At 38.6% G+C, this 25,378-nt stretch overlaps 1 protein-coding gene across 1 annotated transcript in view; it reads right to left on the bottom strand.

Annotated features, from left to right (window-relative positions):
- The window catches only part of cspg4 (chondroitin sulfate proteoglycan 4), a 59,553-nt gene that overhangs the window by 15,495 nt on the left and 18,680 nt on the right, over nucleotides 1–25,378 (bottom strand). The window contains exons 2-4 of the mRNA XM_056239284.1: nucleotides 10,419–10,582; nucleotides 5,562–9,107; nucleotides 2,997–3,464 (exon numbers count right to left, since the gene is read on the bottom strand). Of these exons, the coding sequence (XP_056095259.1) occupies nucleotides 2,997–3,464; nucleotides 5,562–9,107; nucleotides 10,419–10,582 (4,178 nt within the window). The remainder of the gene's footprint in view (nucleotides 1–2,996; nucleotides 3,465–5,561; nucleotides 9,108–10,418; nucleotides 10,583–25,378) is intronic.

Here is a 25,378-nt window from a genome sequence, read left to right as displayed (position 1 = left end):
ATCATTGTTTAGATTGAATTATTCATATTGTCTGTCATAAAACCTTTTCTTTTTAATTTTTAAACGGCCTCTAAAAATTCCAGGCAATAAAAAAAAAAATGATTTGACGGAATTAGCATATTTAATCAAAAATACGTTAAATATTATACATATTCTGCATATGTTATTTAAAATAAATGCATAGGCCTATATTCAAATTCATTTTGTATAAGTAAATGTATCTTGATTTAAGAATGTTTGGATACTTATACTGGAAATGAATTTGAATATAGGCCTATGCATTTATTTTAAATAACATATGCAGAATATGTATAATATTTAACGTATTTTTGATTAAATATGCTAATTCCATCAAATAATTTTTTATTCATATTGTCTGTCATAAAACCTTTTCTTTTTAATTTTTAAACGGCCTCTAAAAATTCCAGGCAATAAAAAAAAAAATGATTTGACGGAATTAGCATATTTAATCAAAAATACGTTAAATATTATACATATTCTGCATATGTTATTTAAAATAAATGCATAGGCCTATATTCAAATTCATTTCCAGTATAAGTATCCAAACATTCTTAAATCAAGATACATTTACTTATACAAAATTATTATCAAAAGTGTTTCAAAATTAGTGAATATATACAGAATATTAAAATCTGCCAATGGGGTTTGAAAAAAAAACTACTTAATTCAAAGGGAAAACATTATTTTTCTTACCTCATTGGCTCACATTTGTTCTTCTTATCACTTATTTTTGATAATATTTTCAGAAAACAAGACTTTATATCTTATGTCAATCTCTCACACACTACATAAAAAATTATTTCAACAATATTCAGATAAAACTGACACAATTTGGTGTCACCGAATGTGCTTGAAGTTAAAAATGATCCAGTAAGTTCATCTGTTCTGGCTGAATTGCTTCTGAGTTAACCTGATCTCTGTTCTCAATGTAGCGTGCCTGGCGGCGCGGTGTAAATGCTTTATTTGCGGGATATATGGGCTAGTTTATTCTGGCCGGCGGCAGCAGGGAAGCGCAAGTCAGAGTTTCCATCAAGTTGGAATGGCAGTCAAAAGAGCAATGTCTAACCGTTCTCTCAAACAACAGCACACTCATTCTACCGCCAGTCTTTCCCTGCTCATTCTTTCCACTAGAAGACCTCTGGGCCACTCCGCTAGATATCATAACACACAGTAGTTTAGGGGGCCCACTGGAAACAAAAAGGGCTTAGACGAGGCTTAAAAGAGAGCGGGAGAAAGAGAAGTAGTTTCTTTGAGCCTCTAAAACACAGCGAGCTTCAGACAGGCGTGATCAAGGTCCGCCACAATAGCTGCTATTCTGTGAACGGCTTGTAATTAAGATGCAGAATTGCTATTTTACGCATGACTGTTCCTCAACGATATGGCAAAATGCTACACGGGGATCCTGGTAGTCTCCGAGAAACCATTACACAACGCTGTTCGCCCTTTTAATTAAAGCCAATGACAGCTCCTCTGGTTCCAGTGCTGCTCTTTTATCGTGAGAAGAATTAACTCTCATTGCAGGCACAAAGTCCAAACAAACAAAACAAATAAGCCTGTAATTATGGCATCATTAGTTGTTCCCACTGTTTCCTCTACAAACAAGAAGAGGTGAAAATTCTGTCATCATCTGCTCACCCTCATGTCGTGACTTTCATTCTCCTGTGAAACTCACAGCCATTTCCAAGCTGCTCGAGCAAACAAATTTTTACCAGGGGCTGTCAAGGTCCACAGAAGCTCCATAAAAGGGGTCTTTACAACTCTCACACAACATTTCAAGTCTTCTGAAGTCACACGATATAGCTTTATGTGAGGAAATTTCAGTAATTTATTGATGCTCTCTCCACTGCAGATATTATGCGCATTTTCTATCTTGTCGCATGCAGTATAGTCGAATATAGTATTATGAGTTCATGTGGTTTGCTGTTATGGAGATTTTATGTCTTTTTTGGATATTCAGATCTCCTGGTCACAATATACTTTCATTGTATGGTAAAAAGCAGCGTAAACATTATGCAAAACATCTCATTTTGTGTTCCATGGTAGAAAGAAAGTCAGAATGAGTAAATTATGACTGAATTTTTTTAGTTTGTGTCTGTGTTGAAGTACTAAAATGACTAAAACTGAAATGAAAATAAATTAAAGCTATATAGCAGGGCTTTTTAAACCAGGGCCACAAGGGTGTGTTAGGGGGTCTGTGGAAAAGTTTAGGAAAAAAAAATTAATTAAATAAATACATATATATATTATTATTTTAATGTTTTTTATTTTTATTATATATATATATATTATATATAAATAAATAATATATATATATATATATATATATATATATATATATATATATGTATTATTTATTTAATTTTTCTTTTTTATTGTAATAATATTTTTAGTTAGTTAGATTTAATCTTATATATATATATATAAGATTAAATCTAACTAACTAAAAAAATGATTGCAATAAAAAAATTAAAATAAACAAATACAATTTTATAAAAATAAATTGTTATAATAGATTAAAATAAACTGATTAAAATAAATAAATAAAACATTATTAAAATAAACAAGTAAAAACATTGAAATAAAGAAATAAAACTTGATTAGAATACATAATAAATTAGTAAATTTTATTAAAATAAATTATTTATATACAATTTGATTTAAACAAAAATAAATAAATAAATATATAAATAAAAACAATTGATTAAAATAAGTAAATAAATGATTAAAATAAATAAAACTTAATTTAAATAAATGCAAACAAGAAAAGCAGTGCAAAAATGTAAAAACAATAAATAAAAAGATTAAACTTAGTAACTAAAATAAATACATTTGGTTGGTAAATACAAGTTGGTTTAAATAAATAATAAATTAATACATTTGATTAAAATGCATTATTTATAAGAATAAATAAATAAATCTATAATTTAATAAATACTATAATTGTATATAAATAACATGTATGTGTTGGCACTCACGTCCTCCCAGGTGAAGGTGTCAAGTCCGTCTTCTTCATCCAGATACTTGATATCTCCATGCTGAGGTGCTTCCTCCATAAAAAACTCAATGTTAATGGACCTGTAGAAGGGGTGTGTGATATTCAGAATGTCTTGGGTCAGCGCCACGGATCCACCCTCCCTCACGGTGAGGTTGACCACCTGGATGGGTATGATGCGTGGGACAATGTCCACCTGCACCTCTAGATCGTCTATGGTGGTGAAGCCATTACTGACGTCGACTGTGAAGTGGTCCCGGCCCTGCTGGGAGGCGGAGACGTAAAGGATTGTGCCCAGGTTTATTTCCTCCTGCGTGAAGGACTGAATATAGTCAAGCACGGGTGACGCCGTGCTGTCCGAGTCATTGTTGAGTTTGACCACATGACCCAACCGGGGAAAGTCTTTGATGGAGTACACCATCTCTTTGGGCAGGATATCTGTCTGCTCCACCTAAGAAGATAAAAAGAAGACCTTCAAACGAGTGCAGAACTGCTTTCAAATGCTGCATATCCCTACAGACAGTCAGGTACCAGGTATCTTTTAATAAAAATGATCAGGACATGCATAATATTTCATTCACAACATATTGTACAGTCCTTCACTAATAAGAAGTGTTCACCTGAAAATTAAAAGCCTCATTTACTCATCGTCATGTCATTCAAAATCCAAACTGTAGAAGAATTTATATTTGCATACATTTAAATATGGCACATCATGATTCATCCCACCAGGTTTGATTTCAGTAATGTTAGATCATGTAACAAATGACATCTAATATCACTGATGTTAACTGCGACTTAACCTGATGTCCCATATTTGAACATTCAAAGTTAAGAAACAAGAAAGTTAAATGGAAACAACATGAGGATGATTTTACATTTTTGGCTGAGCTATCCCTTTAAGGTCAGCTTAAATCTTAGGGGCAATATTAACACTGTTTAAAAATACATAAAATGTTTTGATATATTAAATGGCTCTGAATGGTACATTGGAGAAACCTTGAGCTGATATCATGAATGAGATTTATGCCAAACCCTCTATTTAAGTGATTAAGTGATATTTATGTGATAAATCCCAGAAATACTTAGAGAAAAAGTAGCCAAGATATAAATCAATGTCAGGCACTCGCAAATGTCCTAATGAAACTGAGTGGAGACTGTTTCCTCCATGGCAACACTTGGGTAATTACTGAAAGTACACTCAGTGGAGCGTCAACAATATACTGTAGCATATCTACTGCAGAGGCTCAACAACCTTTTTTTCCCCTGTTTCTAAAACACAAATTTTGCACATAAATGCAAAGCAGCTCCTGGATAGATTTATGAGCCTAGCATTCAGGGATTTTGGGAGAAGTGCCCTTGCGGTTCTGGAACCTTCCACGACTGTAATACAACAGCTGTTGAACACAAATTATCATTAAGCACTGTTGGAAGTCTTTGTAAAATGATCTTAATATTTATTCAATATGCGAGGGGTTTGTCATGTATTTTACAAGTGAAATGAATATGTTTATCTTCTAATGTGTTAATGTAAAAGACATACAGTACTTTGCTCTTTTAAAATTGGCCAAACATTGAAAGCTCTGGCTTTTTCCCTTTGGATAACAACTTATGACTGGACAAGAAATAAGTCTTTCATGTTCTCATTCCTGAAACACAAGTTGAAACTTTTATTTTTTTGTGTAAACTGTTGAGTGGAATTTGGTGATAGTGTACTTTTTTTTGCAGTAGCCAACAATTAAGGAAAATTTAAGTATTAAGTAAAAAAACAAAACAATTCACTATAGTAAGCCTACAATAATGATTTAGACATTGAGCAGCAACTAGCAATTAATGTTTCAACCACAACCACAGATGGCAATAGAGAGGTCAAAGTTTAAGAACAGTTTGACTAACAGTTTACAAAGGCTTAAACTTAAACCTCTTTTTTGAAAAAATCTTGTCAATAAAAATTGCCAACAGGGTAAGAAAATGTATTAAAGGGTTAGTTCACCCAAAAATGAAAATTATGTCATTAATGACTCACCCTTATGTCGTCCCAAGCCCGTAAGACCTCCGTTCATCTTCGGAACACAGTTTAAGATATTTTAGATTTAGTCCGAGAGCTTTCTGTCCCTCCTTTGATGTACGGTATACTGTCCTTGTCCAGAAAGGAAATACAGACATCATCAAAGTAGTCCATGTGAAAACAGAACCGGAAGACAATACAATGCTGAATAAAGTCGTAGTTTTTGTTATTTTTGGACCAAAATGTATTTTCGATGCTTCAAAACATTCTAACTAACCCACTGATGTCACATGGACTACTTTGATGATGTCTTTATTTCCTTTCTGGACAAGGACAGTATACCGTGTATACATTTTCAATGGAGGGACAGAAAGCTCTCGGACTAAATCTAAAATATCTTAAACTGTGTTCCAAAGATGAACGGAGGTCTTACAGGCTTGGAACGACATGAGGGCGAGTCATTAATGACATAATTTTCATTTTTGGGTGAACCAACCCTTTAATATTTTTCTAAAATACATTTAAGAAAGGGAGCCTTACCTTCAGATGGGTTTGGTAAATAACAGAATGTTCCCCTTCATACGCAATGATCCCCTTGTTCGACACAATCAGTGGCTCTGATAGGTAACCTTTCTTGAATATCTTAATCCTGAAAGTGCCCTCTGTGGGCCAACCCTTAGCTTCCACAGAGAAGGCAAAGGAATCTTTTGAGCTAAGGCTCTGGTCGTTGTGTTCGTAGGAAACCACACCCTTAGTCAGGTCCTCTTGTGTAAATGTGGAAGATTCAATTCCACTGACTATAATCCTACCATCACTGGGAGCAGAAGTCACTTCATAAATGATCTCAGCTGCACTTCTGATGTCCATGTTGGTCTCTGCACTTAACAGACTGGTGTTTAGCGTCTTCGTGGTACCGTGGTCCATGACCATCATAGTATTGTTGGCTAGACGTAAATAAGGGTCACCTGCTTGCACCTGAAGGACAGCTGTGTTCTTGTGCAAACCATCAGATACTTGAAGTTGGAATCGCTCACGATCTGCCCCATGGTGGACAAACAAAACCTTCCTGTCCCTCAGGTCAGCCTGGGTAAAGCGGTAGAGAGGTTGTGTTACATCTACTGAGGAGACAATGTTTCCTGAAAGAATTCCCACTCTCGCATAAACTAGTTGGGTGTCATTAAAGTCAGAGTCATCGTCTCTGTACAGAATGTCATCAGTGGTTAATAAACGCTGGCCATTTCTGACAACATTGAAAGGTTTGTTGATTATCCTTTGAGGCACATAGTCATTCCTGGACTGTATTGCAATGTTAAAAACTCCCCTCAGAGCCTCATGACCCTCATCTTGCCCACCATTGCCACCTCTTGAATCAAACACCAGAAAGTTAAACTGGTCATGGCTTGTTTCTGTTCCATCATGTTTGTAAATTAGCCTGTTCAAAGAAAGATCCTCATTGCTAAAGACCCGAATTGCACCCTCAAATCTTTGCATACCCGGTGGAGAGTCTCTGATAAGACGACCATGTTTGGGATCTTGTGTTATTCTGAAAACAAAGTCTGTTGAAGTGGAGGTTCGAACCCAGAGATATTCTTTACTTATGATGTTTTCATTTCCTTGCAGCACAACAAGTCTCTCGTTGGTTAGGACAGGAGCATTAGAATCAGCCTTGATTTTGATGGGAAAGGTGTATTCGCTGGAGTACTGATCCTTTGCAATTACTTTGAACTGGAACTGATCTTCAAAGTCAGTTTCTCTGCGGACACGAGGGCTGTAACTGATGAAACCATCTAAAATATCTTGTTGGGTAAAGGTATTGCCCTCAGACAACTCTTTATCAAGCATCATCAAGACTCCCTGGGCTGGGCATTTCAGAATCATATACTGGACTGTTCTTGAATCAGTTTGGCCCATCCTCACAAAAGCTTGTAATTGCTCAGGCTTAATGACCTTTTGCTGCCCATTTTCAACTTCCAGAGGAACCATTTTAGCTATTCCTACAACGGCAGGCATGATCTTGATGATAAATGTGTTGTCTGGGAGGATGACCTGTCCAAGCTGTGCATTGAAGTGAATAAACTCGGTCTCTATGCTGTTGTGATCGGCTGTGAGGTTGGGAATGTATTTCAGTCGGTTCTGCTCCAAATCAGACTGATGAAATAGTGTGACTCTTTTTGGTACCCCATTGTCTGAGATCAGCTGCAGTTCTCCAAATTCAAGTGCCTGAGTGATATTATAAACAACATCTCCAGTTTTTGGAGTTGCAGAAATGGCCAGATTTTGTATTCCAATAGGGGCAGTGCTATCCTGATTGATCACAAGGCCAGTATTTGTGACCAGAGTAATCTGTGGCTGGGTGATGAGCAACTTAAATGTGCTTGACTGGCTAACCAAATCTCCATCTGAAACCTGCAGGGTAAGTCCAGTCACTTCTCCTCCCCTGTGAACGTAGTAGATATTTCCTTCTTTCAGTTGTCTACAGGTGAACTCTCTTAGACCAAACCCTGGCTGTTGAGCATTCTCCAGATATCCAGCAGAAGTAGAGTCCGAAGTGACTGTGACCTTGAGGTCATCACAACGATTATCTGAGTCTGAGATTTTGACGAGGTTTGGGCTTAAACGTGTGCGCCCGTTAGCTGTGATTGAGATGTCACCTGCACTGAGCTGAGGGATGTCATTGACGGGGAGGATCTCCACCGGTAGCACATATTGGCGTGCAACACTCAAGCACTCAGGGAGATTCGTTCCATGTGCAATGACCTCCAGCTGGATTTGATCTCCATACTTTTCATTGCCATCGTGGAGATACTTGATTTTCTTGTTAACAACATCCAGAAGGGTAAACTTCTTTGAGTGTCTTGAGTTCATATCAATCTGTCCATACCAAGGATTTTGTAGCAGAGTAAAGATGATCTGAGATTGACGAACACCTGCACCGTTTAGGTTAAATGTTGGGTTAAGGTTTACAATGTCGACAAAGGCCTCTCCTCCCTCTGGAACTAGTAGAGGAGTGATGTCCAGGAGCTTGGAAATATTGTGGAACATTTCTGGTAAGTCATCTGTAGGAAAACAATGTCTTACATAAGTATTCTCATTAATGTATGTTATTCTTACTGGAGGTGAAGTTGTTGACTCCAACTCCTCATCATAAGTGGAGTAATCATCTTCCCCTTCACATTTCACATGAATGTCTTTAGTTATCAGAGCATCCTGCAAGCTTCTGCCTTTCTGATTCACCTTGATTTCTCCTAAACATCCGATAAAGGACTCAGTTGTGAGCTCCTCCTCCATACGAGTCAAATAGTCATCTTGAAACACATCCTTCATCTTCCTTTGAATGCCACCCAGGTACAGGTTCCCCACTAGATCCAGATTTTCTGACTCATTAAGAGGGAGTGAAACCAGTTCATTGTCCACATTTATCTGAAACACATTGGGGTTAATCTTAACTGTTACTCTGTGCCACTGATCGTCATCTACTTTCACTTCCCCATTGTCCAGCACATACATCTCACTTCCCAGGTCGATTACACCTTTCAAGTACCCTCCTGCCATTCCAATTGCAATGAAGTCTGCCTGTTGTCCTGGGTGGAAGAGCAACAGAGCATCTTCAATGGTCGTCTTCATAAGCATCTCCAGGCTACGGGAGCCTGAGCTAGGTCTGGTCCAAGTAGGGAAAGAGATGAATGAGTCCGGGCTGATAAAGCTGGTGGTTTCTCCGTCCCCTGCCTCAAATTCGCTGCTGCAGGTCTCCTTGGTGTCATAGCATACTGTATTCGCTGAAGCCAGAATATCAAAGTCATGAGATTCAAACATAACATTGCTCATGCAGCCACGCAGGAAGGGCACAGCTGTGCTCAGGTACTCCACTTCCAGGTCTCTCATACCTCCAAGGAACACACCTTGGTCGATGTTCAGGTCCTCATCTGCATCCTCAACCGGGATGAAGGTTGTGTACAGGTTGTCTACAGCCATAGTGAGTTTGGAGTCTTTCAGAATGAGAGACACATGATGGTCCAGAAGGTTACTTAGCTGGAGACCCATAGAGGAGGCCAGAACCTTTTCTCCAGATCCCATGTTAATCCTAGCCTGTAAAGAGACACACAGAAACTAATTATTAGACAGCAAAAGTGGCTGTTGAAAATCAGAAGTAAATGCCTTTTTCACTGGCATGTGGGTACTTGCCTGTGAAAAAGTTGCTGCCATGATGTTAGGGTATTGTGAGTGTTTAGTACTGCATTGTTGTGCAGTTTTTGAGCTGTTCATAGTGTTTTGTAGTGCATTGCTATGCAATTGTAAGATGTTCTGGTTTGTTTCTAGGGGTATCATTTAAAGTAACATTCATGTCTGTATCACAAATGTGCCAGAGGAATTGCACGCTTTAAAGGTTAATACTTGGACTTGTTAGGAATAGGGTTCGTTCAATGGTTTGGGTTTTTTTTGCACCACCAGTAAATCTTGTCTTGATATCTTATATATAAAAAAAATTCTGATGTACATTTATCTTGTTTAGACATTTTTTACTACAAAACAAGACAAAGGTACTGACTAAGAATATGATTTTTCACAGTGCATTATACATGCATCCAATTGTGAAATCTGATACAGCCTTCGCTGGATGAGTCTACTATTTCAAATATTGTGTAGCTACTTAAACGGAAAATATCACAGATCTCATTTCAGATCTGCAGCCTCCGAAGATGAAAAAAGTAAATCTGAATGAATTGAATATGTCAGTAGAAATGAGTTTTTAATGATAAATCCTGCCACCGATGAAATAGTCTTGGTACTGTTTCATATTGCAGCATAATGCAGGCAGTTTGAGCGTCTGTGTTTATCTGTGCGGAGCGGGAGCCATTTTCTAGGGAGGCGACAGATGAAGAATAAATATCTCAGAGCAAACCAGTAACTCATTCTAGCTGTGGAAGGTTTTTCCATGTATTGAGCTGAAAAACTGTGACGATCCTGTCACAGCGGAGCTGGAAGCGAATGTGAGTCATCCCTCTTCACCACAAACCAAACGGCTGCTTCTCAAAAACTCACAAGAGATTTTCTCAGTGTGTGGCTCATTCTGGGGGCCTGAAGTCTTGAAGGGCCATGAGAAAATATTGGAGTTTGTATATTTGTGTAGTCAATCTGGGTTATAATCCACAGTTTGAAGAACTGCACCCTGTGCTTTCTGATCTGTGTCTTTAGTGCATAAGTAGTAATTTACAATTTTTATCCACTTTTATCCAAAGCAATTTAACACATAAAGACCATTCAGACCGACAGTGAATTACAGCAATAAAGCTACTAGAAGTCATCTTAATGAGGTGATATGAGGACATGAGCACATGTTTCTGATCGAAAAGTTTATAAATTGACCCTTGTAGGATTTGAACCCAAAATGTATCTCACCTGTAGTCTGCCATTGTAGAGCTCCAACGAGAGGTAATCTCTGTGTCCCGCCGCCAGTAGGAGTAGGCCGCTACGTCTGCCTGTTTTAAATTGGAGCGACACTTGAAAACTTGACAGGTCTTGAATGGCATCTATTCGACAGTAGCTGTCCCCAAAATAGGAAGCTGCAAACACAGAAGGAGAAAGTGTTTTTTTTATTAGAAATATTTTAATGATGACGTGCACCATTAACGTGTGAATGTGGAAGTGAGAAGACACACAGCAGATGGAAGTTTGAATTGAAAACTTTTCCAGCTGTCTTGTCAGCTGTTGTGTAGAAAAGACACTGTTCTGAAGAGTTCCAGCTTCGGCCCCATGAGAATGTTTATATAACTGCTTTACTGCAGGATTCCCAGAGCTTAGTGTGGTAAAGTTCGGCTGTATGCTAATGTAGCCACCTGGCTTGGACTGCAAATTAGATTTTTCGCTCCTTTATTAAATCATACATGTATCACTCCTGGGCTGTATATCAAGGAATTCCCCTGTTCTACTGAAGAGGGTTTCAGGGGCCAAATCAACAGAGTCTACGCAACGGTTACATTATATGACCAGACTCATTGGGAAACCCCTCCATGGAATTTTGGGAAGGATCCAGAAATGGAACATTCTCACAGGAACTATGGTCAAACGTCTTGGTAGAGGGTCGGGAGTCAATTTTATGACTTAATTTATGATTTAATTCCCTTATCCCAGATCATTTACACGTATTTTCCCTCTCCTTGATAAAAATATACCATGATAATATTAGTGTCCACCAAAATACTATTGTTACAACAAAAACATCACATATTAACTTATTATTCTTTTAAAGGGAGAATTACCCCCGAAATGAAAATTCTGTCATCATTTACTCACCCTCAAGTTGTTCCAAATCTGATGAGCCACATTGACTTCTATAGTATTTTTTGGGGGGCTAATCAACTGTTTGGTTACCCATATTCTTCAAAATATCTTCTTTTGTGTTCAGCATAAGAAAGAAATTCATGCGGGTTTGGAACAAAATGAGGGTGAGTAAATGATGACAGAATTTTCCTTTTTGGGTGAACTATCCCTTTAAAGAAAGTAGCAAGCACTGATCAAATTTACAATGATAAATTAATGTAAAAAAAAATACTTTAGAAACATCATAATGATACATTAATTTGCATTAAAGGAACAGTTCACCCCAAAATAAAAACAATCTGTCAACATTTACTTGCACTTTTTGAATGAATCATTTGATCAGGTTCACAAACCAGTCTGAATGATTCATTCAGGTATCTGATTCTTGAGTTCACTCACTCTTTTACTTGGACTCGCTCATTTTTTCAGACATAGCAAAAAACAGCTCTCTAGAAAGAAAGATTACCAGTAAATCAGTGACTTAAATGTCAGTTTGTTCCTCACACAAAGCTATTGACTTCAGAACACTTGGATTACAATCATCTGGACTATGTTCATGGTTCTTTTCCATCCTTTCTGAAACTTGAAAGTTACCCTTTAATTGTAATTGCATGGAATATCAGTAGGCCTACATCTTTCACAAAATGTTGATCCACATAAGAAAGAAAGTCTGGGTTTTGGAATGACATAAGGGCGAGTAAATAATGACAGATTTTTTTTAAAAGTAAATTACTTATTTATCCTTAACAGAGCAGGCAGCATCTGAAATCATTCAGCTAAAATTTGTATCATTAGCTAATGGCTAAGCGCTAACTCCTAAGTCATGGCCACCAGCCCAGTTGTGCTTCTATTTGTTCCTCTGTATTCATGAACAAAGGGAAAAAAATGATTTGAGAGAACAGCACTTAATACTCAGCATAAATAATGTTACAGTGAACTGAATGTGCATTTGGGAGTCAAATATTTGAATGTGCCAAATGTCTATTTTATGAACAAAGACCCTCTTTAGAGTAATTGAAACACTCATTTGCACTCATTTGAGTGAGTGATGCATCAAAAGCGTCAGAGATCTTCAAAGTTCAGCAAAGATACGCCCAATATACATTCAGTCAATGCACTCCAAAAAACAAACACATAAATCTTGCAGAAAGAGCCAAACACAACAGGAGGCAGAGCAAAACACTGAGGCTTATATGATCTCTCATACAATAATCTATAATGCTGAAAAGGTTGTAACATTTGGATCTGAGCCAGCATAAGACTGTCCACACAGATCTGAGACCCTCGGATAGCATATAAAGCAGAGCAAACCCAAAGAAGCGAGATTCATTTTAACGAAGCTCCATTTATCTGAAGCCCGTTAGTCTGATTTAGTTTATATCAGTGCTCAACGACCTTTGAAACACACAGGAGATATGCACGGGCCAGAGAGAGAATACATGGAATTAGCTGGGAATATTTCCCTCAGCTTTACGATCATCAGATCTGTTTTTGTTGGAATATTCACGGCGCACACGGGACACAGAATGGGCAACTGGAGCCCAAGGACTCTGAGGTTCAATCCGCCATCAGTGCGCACTGAGCATGCTCAGACCAGAAGAGACACAAGGGCCACAGTTAGCACAGCCAGGACGTATGAATCTGGAACCCATTACAGCTCTTTGAGGGGATTCTTAATGGGACACATGTGTGTTGAAGACCCCCAACCATTCCAGGATTCAACATGCACCATACATTTAACCCAGGCTCAGCTCAGCTCTCGTCTTTATAGTCCAGTCACGTCTCATTGCGTGCTAAAAAAAGCTTTTGTTTGTGAATGAGCATCATTATTCTGTTGGTTAGTTGATTATGAAACTCCATCAGTTGAATGCAAACGGCACATCTGTCTTTTACACACCAGTTATTTTAAAGAGGGGAACACTGTTTCAAACGAAAACCCAGAGCTGAAAAATCAAGAGTGGTGGCAGATTCGGACAGAAACAGGGAATCTATGTGTGCCAAACTGGAATTACTAAATCTAATTGGCATTGGTGGAAAAATAAATCCACTTAGAAAACCAATATGAAATCAGAATCGATCCTATTAACTTTATTAATACACATTCCTTAGACTTTTGTCTTTGTATATCATAGCAATCACTTGCTTTACTTTTTCTGCTCATGTGACTTTTCAACCACCTCCATTAATGCTATTCTAGGAATATTTCAGATTAACAGTAAAATGTGTTCATGCATATGTCCTATAAGGGCTACATTTCAAACTACATGTTTCAACTATGACAAAAAAATACATACTTCATCGGTGATGGTAAAATATACTTCTGTGTATGTGGTAAGTCAGAATGCTAGTATTGGACATACTATGACTTAAAATAAAATAGTTGATCACACAACCTTCAGTTATTAGTTGTGTTTGCATGTAAGCATTAGCATGGACATTTTTTATGCATTACAGAAGTTGAAAACAACAACACAAGTCATCAGCCCACATTATTTCAACTTACTTTTTAAATTATTTTTTAAACAGAGGAATTCCTGGTGAAAAACTACATTACCCATGATTCTGCAGAGACATCTCTACCAATCAGAGAATCGTTACATACAAGCAAATCATGAATCAAACTTACAATATTTTTATGCATATATATTGCTATAAACCTAAAATATATTGTTTCTATATATTTTAAATTAATAGTATTATATTTTTTCAATAATGTAATTTGCAGTTCTTTATGGGATTGTAGTTCTTTCCCATATTAAAGGGATTGTTCACCAAAAAATGTTGACATCACTTACTCATTCTCAAGTTGTTCCAAACCTGTATGAGTTTCTTTCTTCTGTTGAACACAAAAGAATATATTTTAAATAATGTTGATTATCAAACAGTTGACCTATTGACTTCCATAGTAGGAAAAATATACTAGAAGTCAATAGTCTTCAACTTTCTGGTTACTAGCATTCTTTAAAATCTCTTCTTTTGTGTTCAACAGAAGAAAGAAACTGTTCCAAGGTTTGGAACAACACGAGGGGGAGTAAATGATGACAGCATTTTTATTTTTGGGTGAACAATCCCTTTAAGGCTGTTAAGTACTTTAACTAATACCTTTGTCTTTTTGTCATTTTTTCTAATAGTTTTTTGCTTCAAATCAAAGTTTGTAATGTTGTGATTCACATCATAGCTGTTTGGTTTGGTTCTTATAACTTAAAAACAAAGACTTTTTTATAGATCCGTATGGTATGGGAAAAATTGAATGCGAAAAATACTTTCAGATTCAAGGCCACTGAAAAAGCATGCATGGATGCACACAAAAATGCCCTGGAAATAATTCTAACACTACGATTTGGGATGCATTCAACCTAACCTTGCACAGAAAGTAAATGAATTGGCTTGCAGTCCAGCTCTTTGATGTGACTTTCTAAGTCACACTAGCTTAATCATATGATGCTCCTTTTTCTCTTGCATCCTTCGCCCTGGGAAACTGTGTGTTTGTGTGTGCATGTCCCTGGACGTCTGCCAGGGCAGATGGCGCTGTCGCGAGGGCCGCTGCAGTCTGTATTTTTAGTGCTCAAAGGGAACTGAGTGGGTCTCTGTCTCCCCATCCTGTGAATGAATCAGACGCACCCTAGTTCCTCAAAACCCTGTCAGATGTCCGGAACATTCACACGGAAGCAGAAACAACTGAAACCAGCGGAAGCAACCCACTGTTTAATCGGCCAAACAAGAGATGTGCAGATCACAGGCAGAGGAACCAGACTAAAATAATCCATAATGAAGCATGTTTTTATATTCTGTCTAGAGACTAAACCTCTCTGAAGGTGACCTTAAACTCGCTTGCTCATTTGCCTCGCGAATGATTTGTTGTCCAGGGCTGCAGTCATGGGGAATAAACGGATCTCTCCGCAGATGAGCTCTGTGCCAGTAAATCGGGCCTGGACTCGATCCATACACCTGCTATTATAATATGACTGTCTGAACTTTCACCTGAGCTTTCATCCACAAATTACATTTACACAACTACCACAAAAAAAAGGAAGAGAGTACTAGTCACTTCTGAGGAAAATAAGTCACTGGGTTGAGCTCTGTTGCATTCTGCCTGCACTATTCAAATAAACACACATAATTAATCTAAAATATAGATTTTTAAGAGCACATCTAAAAACATGGAAAACATCTTTTCACGTGTGGTCTCTATGGCAACAACGAGTGACCATTGCATTTCCTAAAACAAACCGCCGAGCTGCCGGTAAGATTAAACATAGTACATAAATAGCGGTTTTGCTGATGAGTTGCTCCTCTGGTTGTGTAGTAGCTGTGTGTGTGTGTGTGTGTGTGAGAGAGAGGGATGGTTGTAATTACATCAATCTTAAAACTGTGTTTTACTGGAGTCTCTCTATATAGACAGAGCTTTTTGTGGGGATCACTGTTGCTATGGCAGATCAAAAACAGCCTCTGCATTGATCAAAGTCTGGCAAGATATTTTGAGAGGATATTATTTTACAAGAAAATTAGGATGGTGACACATAAGTAAACATGCAGGCCTATGATTGGACCTGTATTACAGAAGTGTCCTATCTTCTGAAATGGGATGTTTCTGTAACTAACACAAGAATCCCAATCCCAATCCCTTGGGTCTCATCCCAAGAAGTCATATAACTGACGTCTTGGGACGTCTTTTGACCATACGTCAATATCCGCCTTTTTAGGGTATACCCTTAAACGTCGGTTTATGACGATCCTGGGACGTCATTCAACTGACGCTTTACCTTTAACGTCAGTTAGGTGACGGGGTAGGTTTAGGGGTAGGTTTAGGTCTGGGGTAGAGTTAGGATCCGATAACGTCATCTAACCGACGTTTAAGGGTACCCTAAAAAGGCGGATATTGACGTATGGTCAAAAGACGTCCCAAGACGTCAGTTATATGACGTCTTGGGATGAGACTGCGCTGCTGTAACACAGCCCCAGTTAAAGTGTCTTCATTCCTGAAAGAAAAGAGACAGTTGAATTGTTTTATTACTGAATGAATCATGCAGCGTTTGAACGAATCGGTTGAGTGAATGATTCAATAACTTACAAACAGGCTGTGTCTGAAATCACTCCCTAAACCCTCATTCACGATTCCCTACATTACTCCACTTGAATGAGTGAATGAAAAAGAAAGAGCAAATTCAGACACTGAATGCGTCGGAAAGGGCTTTTGCATAGTTTGTGTTTGCTGTTTAAAAAATTATTTGAAAGTGGCAGCTCCAATAGTAAGATGAAAAGATTTATCTTGAACTTAATAAACCTTAATTAAACAATTTATTAATGATTTAAAAAGGAATTTATACCTTTATGATATTACGCTGTAGCCACATTGGACAAGCGGTTTTGAAAATGGATGGATGGATGATTCAACTGCGGACGCCATCTTCTGGCGAGACGTGGGAATTCATTCGGCGTGACCCTCACAGTGCATTATGGGTATTCTCTTGCCGTTGCATGTAGATTGTACACGCGTTATTGCGGTGCATTGTGGGATTGAATGAGTGCACTCGATAACATCCACTGTGGTTTCGGACACCACTACAAATGGCTGTCCCCTCAAATAGTGCCCTATTTAAGGGTATAGGGGCGATTTCGGACACAGGAGTTTTGTTCTTGAATGAATCAAAAATTCATTTTGAACGTAAATGTCTCATACATAAAGAGTCACTTGTCGCCACCTATTGGCTTAACGATGTAACCAGCAGAAAAGACCCTAATTAATATCCACTAATAATGCAAGAGCATATATTGAAACATATAAGAGTGTATGTCTATGGTATATACTACATCCTTTTTTATCTAGTTTTTCATGATTTGGCCCCATTAAAGGGATACTCCACTTTTTTTGGAAATAGGCTCATTTTACAACTCCCCCAGAGTTAAACTGTTGAGTTTTACCGTTTTTGAATCCATTCAGCCGATCTGAATGGAGAGCAGCAGGCGTAATGATATGACGCAGCGCCTGAAAATAGTTCCGTTGTGTTGACGGAAGGTAGCCTATTTTCAGGCGCTGCGTCATATCATTACGCCTGCTGCTCTCATGGTACGGCAGTAAAGTTTCTTGATTATTACGCAGGAATGAGAGTATAGTTCCTAGCCATATCAGCCTAGAAAATCGCAACTTTACATTTTCCGTCGGTCTTAGTGCACGATGTAACTACAGAACCGGAGATCGGCTGAATGGATTCAAAAACGGTAAAACTCAACAGTTTAACTCTGGGGGAGTTGTAAAATGAGCCTATTTCCAAAAAAAGTGGAGTATCCCTTTAAACTTTGGCATTCTGGGAGTAGTTTTCCTTTCAGAGGACTTGAAGGTGTAAAAGTGCTGTTTGGACGATATCAGAGATTATTCCATGAGCTGAACTGAAGAGTTTCTCATGGGTTACGACAGACAAAAGCTGTTTTAGAGAACCCTGAGCACATGTAACCGAACTCAAATGTACTGTTAACCCACAGAGGTTCGGATCTATTCCCTTCCCTCACATTTCTCTCAGATATCGCTCCTCTCTTCTCTCAAACACATGAGGGAATTACAGCACTGTTTTCACAGCACGCTGCTGACACTGATATTAATTAAACCATCTCAACCTTTAAATACAAACAGTGTGCTCAGATTCTCACACACACGCGAGCCAGAACTGCCTGAGAAATCTCCACTCTGTACTTGAACAAGAAGCGTAATTGCAGATGTGCCGAAAATACACTCAACACAAACAGAGAGGAGAGACAAAAGTGATTATAGGAGGCTGAGAAGAGTCTTTTCTTCTGTCTGTGTTTCTTGTGAGAAGTAAAACACTGAAACGTGTGTACAGGCCAGCTGACAGTCTTGTCTGGGCCCGGGACAAGATAATCTTAGATGGGGCCCCCCCACGATTTTTTTTATTTTTATAAAACACCATATACTTTTACCCAAACTGAATAATAAAAACACGTTTAAATGGGTACATTTTCTATAAATGTCTTCATTTTCTTTTCTGACATAGCCTACTGCAGTTCTTGTTAAAACACACTAGACATGCAAAATCTGTGCATTTTGGGCACTTTTTGTGTGAAATCATATTTATTTTTTGTCCATCAAAAGTGTGCTTTCACTTTTAATTAAGCATGAGCAGCGCAGCAAAAATAGACTCGGATCTGACCCATTATCTGTTTACCGATGCCGACAGTGATGCATTTCAGCCGGCTTTTTATTTCTCATCTCCATAAATATATCTAGTAGTAAAGCTAATCCAAGGGCTAGAAATCAATGAATTCTTTGCTAATACTTCCTCGTCATCATGGAGAGCGCAGTTCGCACCGCTTTCTCCTTTCCACAAGCGTTTGCTCTCCCGTGGCGTCTGTCGTTGCTATGCAACAATGAACTTTTTATTTAGGCGCGTAAAAACGAGCGCGCCGCGTCGCTATTATGAGCTAATATCCAAAATATTTCCATATGTGGCTCTTTCCTCCTTTCTTATCAACAAGTGGATTTACAGCATACAGCCACCACAGCAGCAGCACCGCCGGTCGCCATGTCTCAGCGCTTTTATGAAGAGGACGCAACTGCACGCGCTTTGGGCATGCACGCGCATCCCGGGTTTGAGAAAACCTGGTACCGTGGCGTGACGTTTAAAAAAAAATTTGTACCGACTTGGTACCGAAGTGCCGGGTCTTTGACAACACTCATAAACGTTGGCTGCGCTGTTTCTTACCTTGCTCTACGTTGACTTAACTAACGTTAGTTCCAGCTTCACCGTCACCACCTTTTAAAAAAATATTTGTTTAGGACATCTCGAAGGCCTCTATTTTCTTCTTCTCTTTTCTTTTCTTTTCTTTTCTTTTCTTTTCTGAGCACCGGACTTGTGCTGACCGGACATTTTGAGCGTAACGTTAGCCTACTGAACTTCAAATCAAATGACAACATCATATTTTGATCAGTGGCCAAACCATTTTTGTTTTGGGGGTGTGGGGGTTCTTGACCACTATTTCAAGGACAATTAGGAAGAAAACAAATAAAAAGCTTTTATGTAACTCAAATATTAGATGTTTTTTCCACAAATATGCCTATTTTATTATTTTATTTTAACAATTATTCCATAATTTAATGAGGGCCCAGTTCTGGGCCCCCCTCCCTACCCTGGGCCCGGGACAACAGACCCGTTTGTCCCCCCCTGTCGGCGGGCCTGCGTGTGTAAACTGGTAAAGAACAAATACTTAAAGGAGTCATTTCATGCTAAACAAGAATTACCTTGTTTTTACAAAATGAAGACTGTGAGGAAATACTCACGTTCACAAGTTACTTTAACATATGATCCTATTGAGTATTTAACAACTTGGTAGTGGTTTTATTACTCATTTCACATGTGAAATGTTCATAACAGAGGTCATTTACATATAGATTATTCACATATTTTAAAGGTACAGTAACAAAAAACGTCTTTTTGATTCATTCTTACAGTAAGTGAGAGTGAGAAAAGTGACATTACAGGCATTTTTGGTGCAAGAATGCTAATGAGTGGACTCTTGATGATGTCACCAAAAAGAAAAGTCATTTTAAAAGCAGGGAAAGTTATTATATCTTGATGAATGTTTACAAAGACATATTTTTCTAAATACATGCACTGATGAATCTTGCATAATAAGACCATCTTAAAACAGAAATGCGTTTGTGTGCTAGAAACCATTGATCCTGAAGGTCAGAGGTCTGGATTCTGCCGCTGAACAGGAAGTGGGGGAAGGTAAAAGGTGTGCATCTGGAGGGAAAAACTCTCTCTCCGCTCAGTGAATAAAATGACCCAGAAAATGTGTCTTAAGGTGCAGACGTCATAAACGACCGTTATTGCGCTCCACGGGAGCTGAGGCCCATGTTTGGTTTGCAGTAGCTCATGTCCAAACGAGGGAACATGCTGAATTATTTCCCCTAGCGTATACACGTAGCACTTTCAGATGCTCCCCGCAGAATTTTTAGAAGCTGACGTTAGATTCACCGCAGCAGTGCGAGAAACTGCCCCGTTGGCATGACGTCACTCACCAGCATGCAAAAGGGAGACATTGGCTGCGTCCCAAATCGCATACTCTCTTGAGTAGGTACTTATTTTGAATAAGTAAGTACTAAAAAATGACGTTCCAGTATGAATGTGTGTATTATGAAAGTAATTCAGACATACACTCTAAAAAATGCTGGGTTGTTTCAACCCAAATTTGGGTCAAATATAGACAAACCCACCCGTTGGGTAAAACATTTAAATCAAAAACTTAACCCAACGGTTGGGTTTGTCCATATTTGACCCAAATTTGAGTTGAAACAATCCAGCATTTTTAGAGTGTACTACATTCGCAATGTTGTCACTATCATGTGACCTACTGTTACGTCGCTTTACTTCCATTCACAAATCTTCTCCTGTGGCCTCATGGGATAGTAGTGTCCATCATATGCACACTTCAGAATCTCGCCGGAAGTAGTAGATCATCCGGGTACTTTTTGCCTACTCTTTTATGAGTACTGTGAATTCAGACTTCTTTTGTCACATTTAGTTTTTCGCCTACTATATAGTATGGAAGTATGCGATTTGGGATGCAGCCATTGTAAGGAGTAAAAAGGTTCAGACCCGGAATTAAGATGCTAAGCCTTATGAACACCCAGATGGGGATCTCATTTTAAGCTCATTTGAGCTCACTGAGCTCTCACAGTCTGTGAACGGAGTTTCTTTGCTTCTTTGTGACCTTAAAACATGACCTCTGACTCCTGACCTGTCGCTGCAAACCTCACACACTTCCTTTAACTAAAGCTCTGCAGTTTTCAGACTGAGCAAAAGTGGAGTGACAATGCATTTTCCTCGCAAAAGACAACATTTACAATGCAATTAACATCCATTATGTCAACTATTTCCAAGAATATAAACATTAAGATTGTGAATAGTGTTTGCTAAAGAAACTTAAAGCAATTACTATACACTTAAGTGTATGCACTTAGTGTGATTTAAACAAACCCCGTATTAAAATTAGGGCACATTACACATCCCGTTGTGCTGCAGACATGCAGTAAGTTAAGTCATCTTTATTTACACTCACCGGCCACTTTATTAGGTACCCCATGCTAGTAACGGGTTGGACCCCCTTTTGCCTTCAGAACTGCCTCAATTCTTCGTGGCATAGATTCAACAAGGTGCTGGAAGCATTCCTCAGGGAGTTTGGTCCATATTGACATGATGGCATCACACAGTTGCCGCAGATTTGTCGGCTGCACTTCCATGATGCGAATCTCCCGTTCCACCACATCCCAAAGATGCTCTATTGGGTTGAGATCTGGTGACTGTGGAGGCCATTTTAGTACAGTGAACTCATTGTCATGTTCAAGAAACCAATTTGAAATGATTAGAGCTTTGTGACATGGTGGAAGTAGCCATCAGAGGATGGGTACATGGTGGCCATAAAGGGATGGACATGGTCAGAAACAATGCTCAGGTAGGCCGTGGCATTTAAACGATGCCCAATTGGCACTAAGGGGCCTAAAGTGTGCCAGGAAAACATCCCCCACACCATTACACCACCACCACCAGCCTGCACAGTGGTAACAAGTAGGGGTGTGACGAGACGCTTATCTCACGAGACGAGACTAGACACGAGATTGGGTTCACGAGAACGAGACGAGACGAGATTTTTGCACAATTTTTCAGAAATCCTCAATGACAAAATTCATGGCTGGAAAAATAGTATGCAGGTGCATTTTTCAATGTTTTAACTAATAATCTTCTAATGCATGTCATTTCAGGTCTACTTTATGAGTATGAATTATCAAATGCATTGAAAGAAAACAATATTCAAGCACTGTAAAAGGTTTTTATTGACTGGCTTTTCTCCTGTATAATTTCACATTAGTCTCTTCAGACCTTACTGTACATTTAAGAGCTTTCAGAACTTCTGATTGAGGCTGTGTGTGAGCTCCTAACTGAACTCCTTTTAACACACATTTAACAGAGAAATAAAAACCGTATAAATAACAAAAATAAATAACTGTTTTCTCTTAGTCTTATTAAGTGCAAACAATAAGTGCGAGTGCAACCATAATCAAAGTTAGCACACAGACTCTTTATAATTGTTGTGAAATTGCGGTTTTATTTTGCACCGGCAGTTATAGGGTTAATGCGGTGAGTTCGGAAAAGGCCGAGAGAAACGAGGCTGTTTGTCTCTACAGTTGTTCTTGCGTTCCGATTATAAGTTCAGAAACGGAGCCTCCCTTGTCTGTTGTCCTTTGTACGTTACAGTGCTCTCTCAATATTCGCAGTGCCAACAGAGACCAGAGCCGCAAATAAACAGTCCAGAGATGGGTATTGGGAGACGGATTATTTTATGTATGCAGCCTAATTTGTGCGCAATGCACATCAGGGAGCTTGTGTTTTACTTTCACTTACAAATTCGTGACCGCGCGTATAGGGAGCAGCGGTGCTGAGCGCGCATTCTAAATGATAAGACATTTACCAGACGTTTAGTCTGTTGCGCAACGAATCCTCCGCCATCGTCACGCGATCAGTGAACTGTGATTCGTGCTGCACTGATTGCAACGGCAACTCGCGCTGGATGAGCAGAGCAGACTTTTGCATTAGTTTATAATGGTTTTTATTTTTTTATAAAAACAACAAAACGATAGTTTAGGCGAATGTGAGTGTAGCGGTGGAATATTAATGGGGATATCGCGAGACAGCTTTTTCACTCGACGAGAAATCTCGTCATATTTAGTCTCGCGAGATCTCGTGGCACGAGATCTCGTCACACCCCTAGTAACAAGGCATGATGGTTCCATGTTCTCATTCTGTTTACGCCAAATTCTGACTCTAACATCTGAATGTCTCAACAGAAATCGAGACTCATCAGAACAGGCAACATTTTTCCAGTCTTCAACTGTTCAATTTTGGTGAGCTCTTGCAAATTGTAGCCTCTTTTTCCTATTTGTAGTGGAGATGAGTGGTACCCGGTGGAGTCTTCTGCTGTTGTAGCCCATCCGCCTCAAGGTTGTGCGTGTTGTGGCTTCACAAATGCTTTGCTGCATACCTCGGTTGTAACGAGTGGTTATTTCAGTCACTGTTGCCCTTCTATCAGCTCGAACCAGTCTGGCCATTCTCCTCTGACCTCTGGCATCAACAAGGCATTTCCGCCCACAGAACTGCCGCTCACTGGATGTTTTTTCTTTTTCGGACCATTCTCTGTAAACCCTAGAGATGGTTGTGCGTGAAAATCCCAGTAGATTAGCAGTTTCTGAAATACTCAGACCAGCCCTTCTGGCACCAACAATCATGCCACGTTCAAAGTCACTCAAATCAACTTTCTTCCCCATACTGATGCTTGGTTTGAACTGCAGGAGATTGTCTTGACCATGTCTACATGCCTAAATGCACTGAGTTGCCGCCATGTGATTGGCTGCTTAGAAATTAAGTGTTAACGAGCAGTTGGACAGGTGTACCTAATAAAGTGGCCGGTGAGTGTATATATCACAACACAGATTGTTTCAAAGCAGTGATGCATTACCTCAAATTGTGATTCTTGATGAGGAGAGGTTTGCTACTGCTTTTTTTAGTTATCACTCTTACAGTTTTCTTCCGGTGGGCTATAAAACTGGCCAAAAAAAAAAAAAAAAAATGGACGAGAACTACTTTTGTTTTTTCACAAAGTTGATTATTTTTATTTATTTGTGTGCAAAGACAAGTCGTTTCTGAGATGGAGAAGATTATTATTACTTGGTCGAAGATTATGAAAGCAATTTTTTGTTCTTTTAAAATGACATGCACTGATGATTTGCGCACAGTAAGACCAGAAAGCTTGATTAAAATAAATAGTGCTGATTTCGATTTCATGAAACACAGTTGTGTGTTACATAACGATTGTGTAAATATTGACTATCGCCGTGTGGGAACACGTCGAACAACGCAAGCCTTGTGCTGTTAGCATGAGGTCAATCTCTGATTTCTATCAACTCGTCGCTGCGTGAAACGCTTCATTCAGCAACTAATCGCTCACATAAATCACCTCATTACTGTCGATGTGGAGCGGTTTAAACTCTGACAACTGAACCTTTATGCCTGTAAATGCAAGTGTGTTTGTGTGTGCAGGGATTCCTCTGGGCTGTAAGAAAAAGTGCTGGTGTGTTTGATCAGAGAGACCAATCTGTCTGACAATTCACACAAACATATTTGTTTTTCTGTATCCATGTTTTATACTAAGCTAATCATATTTTCTATCCCCTAACTCAACCCCTAAACCTAAAAAAAAAACCTTTCTGCACTTTTAAATGTTCATTTCAGCATTATCTGTTTAAGCTATTCTCTCTAGATAGGATAAAAAGAGTATAAATGTAATATAAGTAGATATTTCCTCTGATCTCCATGCATGGCGTCGCAAAGAGATCAAGTCCTTCCTTCAATATGATTTTTTTTGTCATTATGTCATGACCATGACCAATATGTCATGGCAACATATGTTTTCCATTACTTTAACTCATGAAAATAATTTGGTAACACTTTATTTTAAGGTGACATAGTTACAAGTTACTACATACTTACTTTAGTAATAACAGTAAATTATGCATCATTACAAGTAACTAACCCAAAACAAAACAAAACCCTAACCGTAACTCTATAGTAAGTACATGTAGTTAATTTATAATACTTATTTGAGTAAGTACAATGTAACTACGTCACCTTAAATAAAGTTGAAATGACTTATGCAGCCAATTTGATTATACTTAAAAATGTTATGCAATAAGCAATGTATATAGCATGCCATAATTCAGTCTGATTTAATAGCAAACCTCACCTTAAAAAGCCACATAACTTTAATTATCATTCATGTTCATAGCACAAACTGTGCAGGACTGAAGTTAAATTACGTTAACAGTTTGTTCAGACCTCAAGGCCTAATATGAGTAACAGAAATAAGTGAATCTTGCCTTAGCAGATTTCACCAATAAAACCTTTTCCAGGAGTGCACAGTTATTCAGTGTGTGTGTGTGTGTGTGTGTGTGAGAAAACCACAGGGGTTTAATT

Source organism: Rhinichthys klamathensis, unplaced genomic scaffold, assembly GCF_029890125.1.
Source record: "Rhinichthys klamathensis goyatoka isolate OS25496 unplaced genomic scaffold, OSU_Roscu_1.1 h1tg000557l_1, whole genome shotgun sequence".
NCBI classification, from domain to species: domain Eukaryota; kingdom Metazoa; phylum Chordata; class Actinopteri; order Cypriniformes; family Leuciscidae; genus Rhinichthys; species Rhinichthys klamathensis.
This window is presented reverse-complemented; position numbering and strand designations above follow the sequence as displayed.